Source organism: Salarias fasciatus, assembly GCF_902148845.1.
Source record: "Salarias fasciatus chromosome 7 unlocalized genomic scaffold, fSalaFa1.1 super_scaffold_4, whole genome shotgun sequence".
NCBI lineage: Eukaryota > Metazoa > Chordata > Actinopteri > Blenniiformes > Blenniidae > Salarias > Salarias fasciatus.
This window is the reverse complement of record NW_021941229.1, coordinates 335,188-349,922: the sequence shown is the minus strand read 5'-3', so window position 1 is coordinate 349,922 and position 14,735 is coordinate 335,188. Positions and strand designations below refer to the sequence as shown.

At 46.0% G+C, this 14,735-nt stretch overlaps 1 protein-coding gene across 4 annotated transcripts in view; it reads right to left on the bottom strand.

Annotated features, from left to right (window-relative positions):
* pi4kaa (phosphatidylinositol 4-kinase, catalytic, alpha a) overlaps nucleotides 1-14,735 on the bottom strand; it is a 103,009-nt gene that overhangs the window by 5,223 nt on the left and 83,051 nt on the right. For 2 of the 4 annotated variants that reach the window (XM_030084472.1, XM_030084474.1), the window contains exons 37-49: nucleotides 13,518-13,676; nucleotides 12,486-12,565; nucleotides 12,187-12,386; nucleotides 11,576-11,663; nucleotides 11,335-11,502; nucleotides 11,202-11,255; nucleotides 10,223-10,343; nucleotides 6,219-6,348; nucleotides 6,076-6,146; nucleotides 5,000-5,072; nucleotides 4,697-4,877; nucleotides 3,537-3,641; nucleotides 595-720 (exon numbers count right to left, since the gene is read on the bottom strand). In XM_030084472.1, coding sequence (XP_029940332.1) covers nucleotides 595-720; nucleotides 3,537-3,641; nucleotides 4,697-4,877; nucleotides 5,000-5,072; nucleotides 6,076-6,146; nucleotides 6,219-6,348; nucleotides 10,223-10,343; nucleotides 11,202-11,255; nucleotides 11,335-11,502; nucleotides 11,576-11,663; nucleotides 12,187-12,386; nucleotides 12,486-12,565; nucleotides 13,518-13,676 — 1,556 coding nt within the window. The remainder of the gene's footprint in view (nucleotides 1-594; nucleotides 721-3,536; nucleotides 3,642-4,696; nucleotides 4,878-4,999; nucleotides 5,073-6,075; nucleotides 6,147-6,218; nucleotides 6,349-10,222; nucleotides 10,344-11,201; nucleotides 11,256-11,334; nucleotides 11,503-11,575; nucleotides 11,664-12,186; nucleotides 12,387-12,485; nucleotides 12,566-13,517; nucleotides 13,677-14,735) is intronic. The other 2 variants (XM_030084475.1, XM_030084473.1) reach the window with 1 other exon arrangement.

Sequence of the window (14,735 nt, the reverse complement as noted above, 5' to 3'; positions counted from 1 at the left end):
TACAAATGCTACACGGTGGCGCAGTGGTTAGCACTCGAGCCTCACAGCAAGAAGGTCCTGAGTTCAAATACCGGCCGGGGCTCGGGGCCTTTCTGTGTGGAGTTTGCATGTTCTCCCTGTGTGTGCGTGGGTTCTGTCCGGGTACTCCGGCTTCCTCCCACGGTCCAAAAACATGCATGCCAGGTTAATTGGTCTCCCTAAATTGCCCCTAGGAGTGAATGGTTGTACATGTCAGCCCTGCGACAGACTGGCGACCTGTCCAGGGTGACCCCGCCTTCGCCCACAGCAGCTGGGATCGGCTCCAGCCACCCGCGACCCCGAAAGGGAGAAGCGGTAGAAAACGAATGAATGAATATAAATGAGGAGTTGAGGTATTTTGAGCTAACAGGCCTGCCGTAGTGCTGGTGTTCATGAAACAGCTATTATGTACAGAAGAAGTGAAGACGGAACACTTTGTGATGTGTAGAAGTCAGCGAATCAGCAGCCTGCTGAACGGTGAAAACGAAACCGCATGAAAAGTATCTGCAAGCGGCCCTTTGAAATCCACAGAGAGACATGAATGGTGACGGACGGAAAGGCCACCAAGCCCCACACCTTCTGGAAGGCCAGCGTGGACTCGTCCCCGTACTGATTACGGAAGTAATCGTACATCCCGAAGTCCGTCTGCCGGCCCAGCTGGTCTCTGGATTTGCAGTCGGGGATGCACTCGATCACGCCACACTGCGGAGAACAACACCGTCAGCATCAACTCATCCAGCAGCCGGGGCGGCCATGGCTCGGTCGGTTGTTGGTTCAAGTCTCCAGCTCCCCCTGCCCGTGTGTCCAAGTGTCCTTGAGCAAGACCCCGAACTGCTCCCAGTGGACTGAGCGCAGATGCCTCCAGTGGTGTGTGAATGGGTGAATGTGGTCCTGCAGCGCGCTTCAGGCTTTGCTGCACTGCAGAAGGTGGAACATTACCCATCAGGCTCTTCTCTCTGGAGCGGGACACAGGAGGAGCAGCCGGCAGAGCCCAGGCCACGTTCACACCAGTTCTGACCAGTTCAGGTGCGTCGCCCTGGCGGCGTGAGCTGTGCACACCTGCAGCCGGTCAGCCAGCAGCGCGGTCATAGAATCCGGATTGCTTGATTGACTGAAATTAATTTGGAAATCTCGGGAACGCTCATACGATTGACTCTGGAACCAGGAAGTGTGACGTCTAGCCCCACCCATCGGAGCTGTTCCATCCCGGGAGTCTCATTTTGAAGGAAAAAAACTTGACCAAGACATTTACTGATTGAGAAGACAGATTGTTTAAAGGGAACATGTCTTCAATGACAGGAGAAAAATGCGAATGGTTTATTTTTTTTTAGTAAGTTTCTCATTTATTGCACCTTTAATAGAAGAAATGTATATAATGAAAAGAGTGGATGGACGGAAGTATAAAACCATTTTGAAGTTGTAGCGTCACAGTTAATCAAGAAAGAAAGAAATGGATCATTTATTTACTTCCTGTAGATGTAATTACATCACTTCCTCCTCCTGTCCAGTCCCTTTACAACCCTCAGATCTGAAGAGGAATTTTAAGTTAAAGAGAATAAATGTCTTTTCCATCCAAACCTTAGTTCAGAATTACCAATCCAATGTGAAAACAAAGGAGAATTCTTATTTCTGAATAATTACTGTGAATTAGAAAACATCCTGTAACCGCGGCCACTGGCTGTACCGGCTGCTTTCAGCATGCTGCAACTCTCCACTGACGGCCATTTTCCAGAAAACATTTAAACTGCATGAAATGTATTTATGCTACAACACACAGCTGAACTCAGAACTCTTATCAGGCCCGAGCCCTGGCCAGCCAAGGGCGAAGGGCCTGTTGTTTCTGCAACACAGCGCTCCACCACAGACATAGGCCAACATGTCCAAACACACACACCAGCATGCACTCACACACACACGTACAAACTGAAAAACACACACACACTCTCACACACAAACATGACTTGTCGAGCGTGTAGCGCTCGACCACAGACATTCACACTCTCAAACACCTGACAGACGCGTCGGGCTTCCCGAGACCTTTCCGACAATATATAACATGTGGGCGAAATAACGGCGGAAAAAAAAATCGCATATTGTTTTTGCAAAAAATATTATTCTTTTCTTCTTCTTCTGCTCTTTAAACAGGAATCTGACCCCCTGAACATGCTCGAAAACTCACCAAATTTTGCACAAAATTCAGTTCCGGCGAAAAATTTTGTTTAATATGTGTTTCAATGTTGGGATTTAAAAATTGGCTCTACAGCGCCACCTGCAAATATCAAAATACATTGCGTCAATGGGAGGGGGTCCGCAATAAATTTGTCATGCAGCCACAATATTCGGTATACACATGCGCCTTGTTGGGACAAACAAAAAATATTATTATGACCCCGCCCTCAGAACAGCAGGAAAGCAGCGAGCTGGGATTGAATTTTCAAAAATGCTGAGTCAGCGTTTTCCAGGACGTCGTACAAAATGTTTGTTTTGATCGCGCGCTTCCCCAAATGAGCTGAAATTTGGTGGACACCATCTACACAAGTGGACAATTGAAAGTTATCCAAATCATAAATCTTCAGGTCACGGTTTCCGCGTGGCAACGCCGCAAAGTTGATGTCAAATTTTGCCATTTTTTGAGTGTGATAAATGGCTGCCATTTCTACATAACGAATCCAATCTCAGCCAAATACTAAACACTTATTGACCCTGCTTATCTGGACACATTGACAGTGACATTTTGACAATGGGCGTTACAGCGCCCCCTACAGAATCAAAATAAAATCTGTACGGGGAGTAAAATTATTAGTTTGTCAGAAATGAATGAAATTTGGGTGATAATTTCTTCATGTGGTCCCAATCAAAAAGCACATGGTAACCATGTTGTAATTTTAACGGTGTTGCCATGGCGATGGCTGAAGTTCCCCATGTTATTCTAATGGGCCCAAGTGAAAAATGTCCCATTAGATTAAATTTACCTGTTACCATGGAAATGTGTCAAATTGGACACATGAATTCTGACACACATGCAGGTCAAAAACATCAATGAAAGAATAAAACGGGGCGGGTCAGGTAAGCGGCCGGCGAGGGCCTTTTGACGCCGCTCGCGGCTTTAATACTTCATTGTCCTTCATGGCTAATGGTGTAGAAAATATCAGAGCCAACAATGTTCGTTGGGCTGGTTTTGGGTGTAACTTACTGTGTGTGAATGAAAGAAGTTTGTAGGCTGAAGTTGTTCACAGCTTTTCCGGAGATGGAAGGAGCAGAAAAGAGATTGGTGCAAGAGAGCACGAGCCAGTGCAGATTAAAATGACTATCTCCAGAACAGCTGTGAACTGAAAGCTATTGCACAGAGTGCAGAAGGAAGGGCTGTTAACATGGCGTCCCATCACTTTTATACTTTATGCTGCAGCCAAGTAAACAAGAACCATTTCTGATACAAAGCACACAAACCAAGGAGCTATCGGAACACATATTTGAAAAAAAAAAGAAAAAAAGAAAAAGAAGCTAAAGCGCATTCTGACCCCGGGTGCAGTGGCGACCACTCTGTAGGGGAAGACGAAGAGATCCAGGCCCACCAGCTGGAAGATGTTCTTAAAGAGCCCGATGATCTGCAGAGCCAGCATGTCCTGGAAGCAAGGGTGAGAACACACACTAACACACACCCTCAGACACTAAGACACACATCTTCACACACTAACTATAAGATTTTTTAAAAAAGCATAACAAAAATTATAAAATTTAATTATACTGACACAAATTCTTTTTCTTCGCTGAAATTCTCATCTTCAAGTTGCTTTTGTTTAGAAAAGCGATCATCAGAAGTTCTCACCGCTCTCCTAATTCCTCCGGTGTTTGATTCTGCTTCAGTATCATTTGTTGATTCATTGTAAATCTTATTCTTTACACTTCTAAATGCTCCTCCTGATCTGGTTCGTTCCTTCTTGTAGCTGAAATATTATTTCTAATAAAATGGATATTTTTTCAGTTTTTTTCTTGTTTTTTACATTTTCATTATGTTTCCCTGTTCTGTTTTTTTTCACTAATCTCTTATTTTGTCTCTACGCATTTCATACGTCATCGCCTTAATAAAGATGGGTTGAACTGTTCCAATACTGATATTGATTTCTGATTCTGTATAGTAATTTATTTAAATTCTGTAAATCCTCATCATATTTATTGTTATTGCTATTTTGTGTTATGCTATTTCTTGTGTTATTTCTTTCTGTCTTTATTCTCTCTATTTATATTTGATATTTGTGCCTTTTAAATCTATTTTTATGTTTTTCTATGTTTGCACCACCACCAAAACAAATCCCTTGTTTAGGCTACTATACTTGGCAAGAAAGCTGTTTCTGATATTCTAATTCAATATATTTAATTGCAATTATTCTAAACTGCATATTATAATTTTTACAGACTTGTTCCTGAATTTAAATGATCTTAGGAGTGTCATCTATTAGAATCTGCATTTTCTCTAATTACATTCTCATAAACATTTTATGAATTTCATTTACAGTTCCAACTGCAAACCTATTTAATATAGCTTCATACATTTTTATTTAAATCAGAATTTCTTCTTCTTCAGACTCTTTTTGGCTGCATTGGAGCATTTTTCATGTGAACGTCTGAACTAGTTTCCCTGTTGGAGGCCGACGTGGTCAGAGTGGTCAGAGTGAAGGACCTGTCTGCAGTCGTCGCCCACTTTAAAGATGGCCGCCTGCCAGCAGACCCGGCGGGAGCCGTCCGGGTTCTCCTCGCCGTCCTCCAGAGAGTCCGAGGGGCAGCGGAGCCCCTCCCTCTCCAGCTCGCTCACCCCGCAGCGCTTCACCTTGAACTTGGCCAGGTAGGGTGCTTTGGCGGCGCTGCGCACACACACACACACACACACACACACACACACACACACACACACACACACACACACACCCCCGTGAGGAACCTTTCTCCAGGGGAATGATGCGGATGTGCGGGCGCTGGCTGTTACCTCTGCATGGGCGTCCCAGATTTATAATCGATGTCCAGAACGATGGCTTCAGGGTTACTCGGCAGGTAGCAGCCTACAAACGCAACAAAACCAGCAGAGAGCCATTTCCAGCAGGAATTGATTATTGATTATTACGTCAGTCCGGATTGTGGTGTCTTCACGTAACTGGGATCATTGTTGCGTATCGCTCTTTCGCTGTCATAGTTTGACCTTCGTTTGTCATTTCAAAATTCCACATGATTCAAATTTACCATTTTCCTCATTTCTGTGTTGTGTTATAGAAGATTTTTGACTTTTCTTCAGTTGCTACTATACACCTTTCTTTTTTTTTTACAACCTGGTCTTCATATTCTGTTTCCTTGGTTTATCTGTTAGATATGACACTGTGAACCCTACCAGCCTCCAGAGACATGTAGGGAGTGTTCGGCTGTTCTTCCAGCTTCCTGGCAGCTTGATGAACTGACGGATTCTTGAAGCATTCATGTTACAGATACTGGCATCAACCGTCTTTGTATTCATACAAACTAAATATTTTATCTGTGATTTAAAAACAGAAGAGGACTGAAAGAAAAAACGCCTTCGAAAAATGTTACACCTCAAATTTAACAATGACTATTATTCACTTCCTTTAACATACATTTAGATTATGACAGTGATTTTTTATTCGAATTCCTTCTTGGTTTTGTTATGAATTTCTAATAATGGAAAACATAAATTCTTATGATTTCCTGATTTTTCATTCTGGTTCTTTCACATCAAACACAAATCAACATTTTAAATAAAATTTATTTAAATCCTATTTGAATTGTCTGTAATTCTATTTTCTTGTTCAAATAATTCTAAATTTAAAAGGTTATTGTTGTGATTTCAATTCTAAATCCTCATTTCAAGTGGTTATTTTAGAAATAAATTATGTCTGTCATTTCATTTTAAAAGATTTAACTGTATTTAGATTTGAATTCTAAATTTCTAGCTTCTATCTTTGTTCACTGAAACATTTCACGGATGAAATGAAGGAGCTGGAGCTGTGAAACGCTGGCTAATCTCAGGCGGTCCAGCAGTGGAGGGTTTCCTACCGGGCTGCACTCGGATGTCTGACAGGGCTTTGAGACAGGCTCGCTTCCTCTCCTCGCCCTTCGGAACCGGCCTGGAAGCAAAAAACGTCTCTTCAGGAGCAGAAACAGCCGGAGGCGACAGAGCGTTAACAAGCGGAGGTTACTTGATGATGGCGGAGATGTTGGTGATCTTGTTGAAGAAGTCGAACTCTCTCTGGTAGAAGTCTTTGGCCAGGCCGGACAGCGAGCCGGTGATCTCCTCCACCATCTGCTCCAGCAGCTCCCCGATGTCAGCTGAACGGCAGAACCGGCAGTCGATATCACTTCATCACGCTGGCGTCACATTCAAACATGAACCTTGTGGAAAGGATTGAACACTTGCTGCTGGACTCCTGCTGGCTGAGGTTCATCTGATTAACCTGCTGAGTGACTGTCTTGATACCCGTCTCTTTGGTCTCACCACAGGAAGCTTGAACTGCCCTGCCCGCTCCAGCTGATGGCGTTTCTGTCTTTACCACACTCTTTGTGAGGCGCGGTGTTTTTTAATATAGTTATATTGTTATGTTTGTATTTTTTTAATATGTTAAATTAATTGAACTTATTAATGAATACATTTTGTCTCGTCTGCTCTTCTTTTGTTTTCTTTTCTTTCCTACTGCTACTCCAGTGTGCTGTATATCACGTAGAGCTCTCGGGTTGGAGCAACAGCAACATGAACTCACAAAATCTGCACTTCCACATTTATTGGATGGATATATTTACTGAAGTGTGTATTTGTGATGTTCTCTTTTTACTTTTTACTTATAACAATCATGCACGGGTTTTATATAGCAGCTTTCCAGAAACTCACAATGTCATTATTCCATAGTGGGGGGTGGTCAGTTACGTCTGTAGCCACAGCTCCTCTGGAGGAAACCGACAGAAGCAAAGCTGATATTTTGCACCAACCGACCGTCTGACTACTAGGGCTGAACGATATGGCCAAAATTTCATATCTCGATATCCATGCCAGATATCTCGATATCGATACGATACATGACAATGGATTCAGTGAAATTTAAGCATTTTTCAGAAAAATAAAAACATCATAATACAAAAGAATGTAAAAAAAATGCAGTTTTATTTATGAGAACTCACTGCCACTACCACCAAACTCGTTTGTGCAGATTCTGCAGCCGCCCTCTGCCATCAGCTGTCAACCAGTAAACGAGGTTTGTGGTTGGCTAGCCTTACCTGTGCATGGACGAGCTGACACGCAGGGCAAGCAGGGGAAATCTTGATATCTTTGATTTTGAGAAACTACCGTATTGGCCCGAATATAAGACAATGTTTTTTTCCAGAAACTGCATCCTAAAAAGTGGGGTCGTGTTATAATCGCGGACTTACGGTAGATGGTCAATACGCATCCGCGCCGCTAGATGGCGCCAAAGTATCACTGAGCAGAGAGCGAGTGGAGCGATGAAATGAGATCAAATGATCTGATGAAAAATGGCGGATCATCTGGAACAAAGGGGCTGAACGCTGGACAACTGAGCAAACGACAGAGGAGAAGTTATGATACCAACTTTAAACTGATGGTGATCAACGCAGCAGAGTCATCAAACTACTGCCAAGCCGCCAGGAGGTCTGGTGGAGCAGAGCCTCGTTCTTATTGGAGAGCACAGAAAAAACACTCCAGATGCTAACGCTATGAGAAAAGCTTTCCGTGGTCCTGAGAGACGCTTCAGAGAGACTGATAGAAGGGTGAGAGAATACGTCTCTGAAAGACGGACAGACGGAATGTCCACCACCAGAGCCTGATTCAGCTGAAGGACCTGGACAGTTATTTACATCATTTATGCAGTTTGGACCCCTTGAGGTTCTTGTTTGTTGCTTATTGTTTCTTATTTTGAGAAAGAGAATATATTTTTTATTCAATACTGTAGTAATATTTTTTCATTTTATATCTCGTGAAATTTTATCTCAGTTGTGAGTTTTGAGTTTATAGTAATTGTATAATAAAAAGCTGTTTTATGAGTGACCTGTTCTCAGTATTTTTTTTTTCCACAAAATGATCTTTGAAAAATAGGGGTCGTGTTATAATCGGAGTCGTCTTATATTCGGGCCAATACGGTAATGTCCTGAATGTTCATATCCTGATATCGATATGATAACGATATATCGTTCAGCCCTACTGACTACCACCCACTGTCTGACTACCACTCACCGTTCACTACCACCAACCGTTCACTACCACCAACCGTTCACTACCACCGACCGTTCACTACCACCAACCGTTCACTACCACCGACCGTCCACTACCACCAACCATCTGACTACCACCCACGGTCTGACTACCACCGACCGCTGACTACCACCCACTGTCTGACTACCACCCACCGTCTGACTACCACCGACCGTTCACTACCACCAACCGTTCACAATCACCGACCGTTCACTACCACCCACCGCTCACTACCACCCACCGCTCACTACCACCAACCGTCTACCACCAACCGTACACTACCATCCACTATCTGTCTACAACCAACCGTCTATCACCGACCACTCACTACCACCGACCGTCTGACTACCACCCACCGTCTGACTACCACCGACCGCTCACTACTACCCACCGTCCACTACCACCGTCCGTTCACTACCACCCACCGTATGACTACCACCAACCATCTGACTACTGGCCACTGTCTGACTACCAATGACCGTTCACTACCATCCACCGTCTGACTACCACCGACCGTTCACTAGCACCCACCGTCTGACTACCACCGACTGCTCAGTACCACACACCGTCTGACTACCACCGACCGCTCACCACCACCCACTGTCTGACTACCACCGACCGTTCACTACCACCCACCGTCTGACTACCACAGACCGTCTGACTACCACCAACTGTCTGACTATCATCGACCGTCTGACTACCACCGACCGTTCACTACCACCCACAGTCTGACTACCACCCACCGTCTGACTACCATTAACTGCTCACTACCACCCACCGTCCACTACCACCGACCGTTGACTACCACCCACCGTCTGACTACCACCAACCGTCTGACTACAACCCACCGCTCACTACCACCAACCGTCTAACTACCACCAACCGTCTATCACCCACCGTCCGTCCGACTACCACCGACCGTTAGAGATGCGCGGATGGCCTTTTTTTCCATCTGCAACTGCTTCTTAAAATCTCCATCCGCCTGCTATCCGACCGCACAAACGATTTTTTATCAATTTTCAAAACCAAACCCGGCCGCCATCCGCAGAACAGTTTTTATGGTATATTGAAGATGCCTCTGCTGTTGGTACTGGCCGTGTCGCAGAAAGGGAGCAGGCGCCAGCAGAGCACAGAGAAACAAGGAGGAAGCGCAGCAGCAGGGCGCGTGCGGGAAGGGGTGCTGGAGGTGACGGCAGACGAGGGTCTGTCACCGATGAGGAGTCATCTGGGAACGGGGAGAGTCCGGCGACGCCCCAACATCCACCAGCCAGAGAGGGACCCAGCATCACCTCAAACCTCCACACAGCGGCAGATCCACCGCCTGCATGTGGCGCGTCTCACCTACCGGCCGACACTTGTTTTCTGCACCTGCAGCGAGACGCTGATCGCCATTGAAAAGGCCAACAGGCTATTGCCTGATCAAAGTGTTTTTCTATCGCTTTTGTTGGTTTCTTTACGTTTGGAATAATATTTAAAATGTTGCTTTTTTTTATTTGAGTGCTTCAACCGCAACCCGCCTATATGTAATTAAAATCTTAATTTTTTATCATGTCATCCGCCCGACACATGGATGCAACTGCAATCCGCTCATCTCTACCGACCGCCCTGCAGGCCTCCTGGTGTTCCATTTTTTCAGGTCTCCCATCCAGGCACTGACCAGGCTCTACCCTGCTCAGCAGCCTAGAACTGACGGGTTCAGGCATCACAAGGGAGAGTGACCTTACGTTGCTTACTGGTCAGCTACTGAATCAAATGCCATAGAACGTGTTGTAACCAGTTTCTCACTGAAATCTCCCTTTTTTGTAACCTCTTCAATGTTTCATTGATTGTTTTTAATTTGTGTACTCAATAACCTGGATGGTTTCTTTGTCAATACTGGGTTAGAAGCTGAATGAAAAGAGGTCTTTGCTTGGTTTGACTTGGGGAAGTGGTGAGTGTACTCACGGTCTCTCTGGTGTCCCTCCTCGTCCATGAAGATGTTAGTCTTCATGTTCCAGATGAACTGATGAGCCAGGAGCTGAGATTTCTGAGCCGCCCACAAAATATACTCCCTCACATAGCCCATCTGAGCCAGAAAGAGAGGGAAAACATCTTTATTCTCTCCATTCTACTTTTTAATTTTGCTAAAAAAAAACAGGAAAAGCAGGAAAACCTGTTCACTGTCTAAGTACATTTGAAAACCGAGACTCTTGAAATCCAAATAGCTTAACTTCAAAGTAAGTTCACAATAAAAAGACACAGACACTGAAGTAGTGATGCTGACATGTATCAGTGCAGAAGAAGTACATGTTTATATGTTCATTTAAAATAGGACTTTGAAGAAAAAAAATCTTTTGATGGAAAGCTTCGATATCAAAGTTGGAAGAGGATGGGCGACTGTAGAAAGAAGCAGTCAACATGTTACCTTGCTCATGCTATTAAAAGAATGAGTAAATAAATAAAACTGACAACAGAATGAAGAGTTAAACAGAGGAATAGATGTGTGGTTTGTCACATGGCAATCTTTTTGAACTTAAATAGAAGAAAATGGATGATGGCTGTTCTGTGGGATAACGAGCCCATATCCGTGCTCCCATTTCCATTTACACTCCACTTTGACTTTACTTCACACACTTCTGACACTAATCATCTTTTTTTAACTTTTATTTTCCCTGATGAAAATGTCCTAAGTTTTTTTTTTTTTTTTTTCTTCCCCAAAATAAAGTTTACTTGTGTGTAAATTGGTGGATCAAGGAATGGTTGAAAAACACTGCAGCAGGGATGATGGGGCTCTGCTGGAGCAAAGTATATCCAATAAATCAAACCGTTCATCTGACGTTTTTAGGTATTAAACTCTGCACATTTTAAAAAATAAAAAAGCCATGGTAAAAGAGAACGCTTGCTCCTGATGTGAAGCCAGATGTGGGGTTGTGGACACACTGACCTTGTCGTAACGCAGAGCCTGAACGATCTGAGGAATGTAGAAGAGGATGGCGTCCTGAGGAGAACAGGGGAAGGGTTAAGGAGACGGCCGCCGTGATGAGAGGAAGAACCTGAGTGTCTTTCCTGGAACGTACGGGAGGAAAGGAACGTAGCACTTTGACGCCGTACTGAGCGGTGAGAGGATGAGGGGGGTACATGCTGCTGAAGTAGGACAGGCCGGTGGGCGGGTCGGCCGGCGCCCAGCACAGGATGTGGCTCAGCTCTGGAGAGTCGGCGTCGATGGTGTGCCACGTCACCAGAAACTGCTCGGAGACACGGACGGTTAACGTCCCTGAGTGGGACGCCGCCCGGCCCGGGACGACAGACACGTCTCACCTTCACGGCCTCCGGGACGTCGCTCACCGCTCCGGGGTCCAGGCGCACCAGCCGGGTCACCTCGGCCACGATGGCGTCGTTCTTAAACCTGCAAAAGCCACCACACGAACACATGGCAGTCACTCTGAGAGACAGGAACCAGGACTACCTGCAGCTCTGAAAAATAATTCTCTCGAACACAATAAACAACAACACACACTGCTTCGACAAACTGAAGTGTGATGAAAATACTACTGTAAAGTAAATACACTGCTCTGAAAATGAAAACTGTTCACAATAACAGAATAAATGTGATTAATAAATTTCAAGTTTTAGAGAATAGCTGCATTTAAAGAAAATACAGGAAACTGAAAATGAAAAAAAAAATCTAACTTTGAAGAACAACAAGGTAAAAAAAAAGCTCCTTCTTCTTCTTATTATTCCTCAGCTGGAATCACACTGCTGAGGCCCTGAACAGTGTGAAACAGGAAGCTCTGGGAGCGTCCTGTGGTGCTGGACTGTGAACCGCCGCCCCGGCGCCCCACAGCCAGCAAACATCTGGGTGAACGTCAGTTAGCAGACATGCTAGCTCCACATGTCAGGGCGGAACAACGAGCAGAACGAGACGCCACCTGGCCGGGAGCTGCATGGCCAGGTACGGGGCGATGCTCCACGCCAGGTTGACGTTGTCCTTCCACTGCTTCTCGGTCAGACTGATGTATTTGGACCTCCAGTTGGCGATGCTGGTCTCCACCGACTGCTCGGTGGCGATGGCCAGCTCCTGGGTGGACAGCGGGTTGTACCACGTGGTCAGACGCTCGATCTCACTGGCCTGCAGCCCAACGGCAGAGACACCGCAGGTGAAGATGATGAAGATGATGAAGATCACATGGGGTGTGTGTGTGTGTGTGTGTGTGTGTGTGTGCCTCACCAGTAAGGCCAGCAGCAGAGTCCTGCGCTTCATGTAGTATTTATGTAATTGCGTTCCTCGATTACTCTTCTTAGACGTACCTGGAAATAGAATGGAGATCGACTCTGAGACGCCTGGGAAAGTATCTGAATCAGCAGAATCTCAAACAACAGAGTTTATGACACACACACACACACACACACACACACACACACACACACACACACACACACACAGAAAGACAGATTGACAGATTGACAGAGAAATAGATCTGGACAGTGTGAAAGCAGAGACATAAAATAAGACATGAAGACATTATCCAGCTCTAGACCCTCCATAGGGGCTCCAGGGCTTGTGGGACCAAAGAGGGTCTGATTTGGGGACCGAGGCCAGAAGGGGTCTGGTTCAGGGACCAGGGGCTGGAGGGCGTCCGCTTCTTGAAGATGTTGTCCTGTTGGCTACATGGAACCTGGACCATCATGCACTGGGGTGGTTTGCAGTCGAGTGTGAAGCGACAGGGATGAGGATCAGCACCTCCAAACAAAGGTCATGGTCCTGGACCAGAAGAAGGTGGTCTGCCCTCTCCAGGCCGGTGGAGAGACCCTGGCCCAAGTGGAGGAGTTCAAGTATCTTGGGGTCTTGTTCAGGAGGGAGGGACGGATGGAGGTGAGACTGACAGGCGGATCGGTGCAGCGGCTGCAGTGATGCAGTCGTTTCGGTCCGTTGTGGTGAAGGAGCTGAACCCAAAGGTGAAGCTCTGGATTCAATCTATGCCCCCACCCTGCCCTATGGTCCTGAGCTCTGGGACTATGTCCCTCTGATGGCCTGAGAAGACCTCAGTATGCACCTGGAAGAGCAGGAGCAAGAACGTGGAGACAGGGAAGTCTGGGGACAAGGAAGTGTCAAGAGCCAGTCCTGGATAAGCTGCTGAAGAAAGATGGATGGACATTAAGAGAGGACTGACAGAGACTCAAAAGACAGAAAACAAGCAGAGAGAGAGAGAGAGAGACTGGCCGCAGACTATCCTGCTGTCCACGTGGAGAAAATACGTGCTACCTGACTTCTTGGAGGCGGTGGACATGCCGCTGGACAGCGGGTAGGTGTTGATCCATCCCTGGCCGCTCTGCTGGGACCGGGAGCTGGAGTCCACATTGCTGCGGAGGTCAGCGGCGTTCATCACAGACAGGCTGTTCAGGGACGCATCCTGATTATCTGTCAGCAGGCAGACATCCCAGTTAGACCGGACCACACACATACTCCATCTCACTCCATCAGCACAAGAAAAAAAAACCCTTTTGGATTTGCCCCACATTTCCTGACCATGAATGAGCTGAAAAACCAGGGTCCAAAATGTGAAAACAGTGGATTATCACATAACCACAAACAAACCCACACTAATTAACCACTAAAATGGTGCACAGTAATCCAGGATTACTTCATAGTAGGGCTGCATGATTATGTTCTACAGGATAATCAAAATTATTCTGATCAATTTTGTAATCATGATTATGAGCCATGATTATTCATCATGTTAGGAAAAATATCAGTATTTTCATTGCACTACCTTAAAACCCTCCCTCTAGAACTGCCACCTTATCATGGTGGGGGAGTTTGAGAGCCCGCATGATCCTAGGAGCTATGTTGCCGGGGGGCTTTATGCCCCCTAGTAGGGCCTCCCATGGCAAACAGGTTCTGGGTGACGGGCCAGACTGAGAGCAGTTCGAAAGCCCTTATGAGAAGGAAGACAACAAAGGTCGTGACGTCGCCCGGTATGGTGCAGCCGGGGCCCCACCCTGGGGCCAGGCCTGGGGTTGGGGCTCGTAAGCGAGCGCCTGGTGGCCGGGCCTTTGTCCACGGGGCCCAGCTGGGCTCAGCCCGAAGGGACGACGTGGGCCTGACCTCCGGTGGGCTCACCACCTGCCGAGGGAACCGTAGGGGCCGGGTGCAATGACTACGTTTACATGCAGCTAACATCTGGGTTCAGGTCAACATCTGGTTTCTGAAACATTAGGAACACCCCGTTTACATGCTTTAACAGAGAGTGTTACCCCATATACAAGTCAGCGCATTCAGTCGAGATCTCCCTTTCCAAACCACTGCACACGTCATCGTGTTCTCAAAACAAAACAGCTCTGACCGGAGCGGCTTTGTGTTGCCAGATTGGGCGGGATTTCCGCCAAAGCAAGCTTCCTTTTTTAACACGTTGGATGGGTTGATTAAATGATTATGTGTTTATGACGTGTTTTTTTTTATCATACAAATACGATTTTA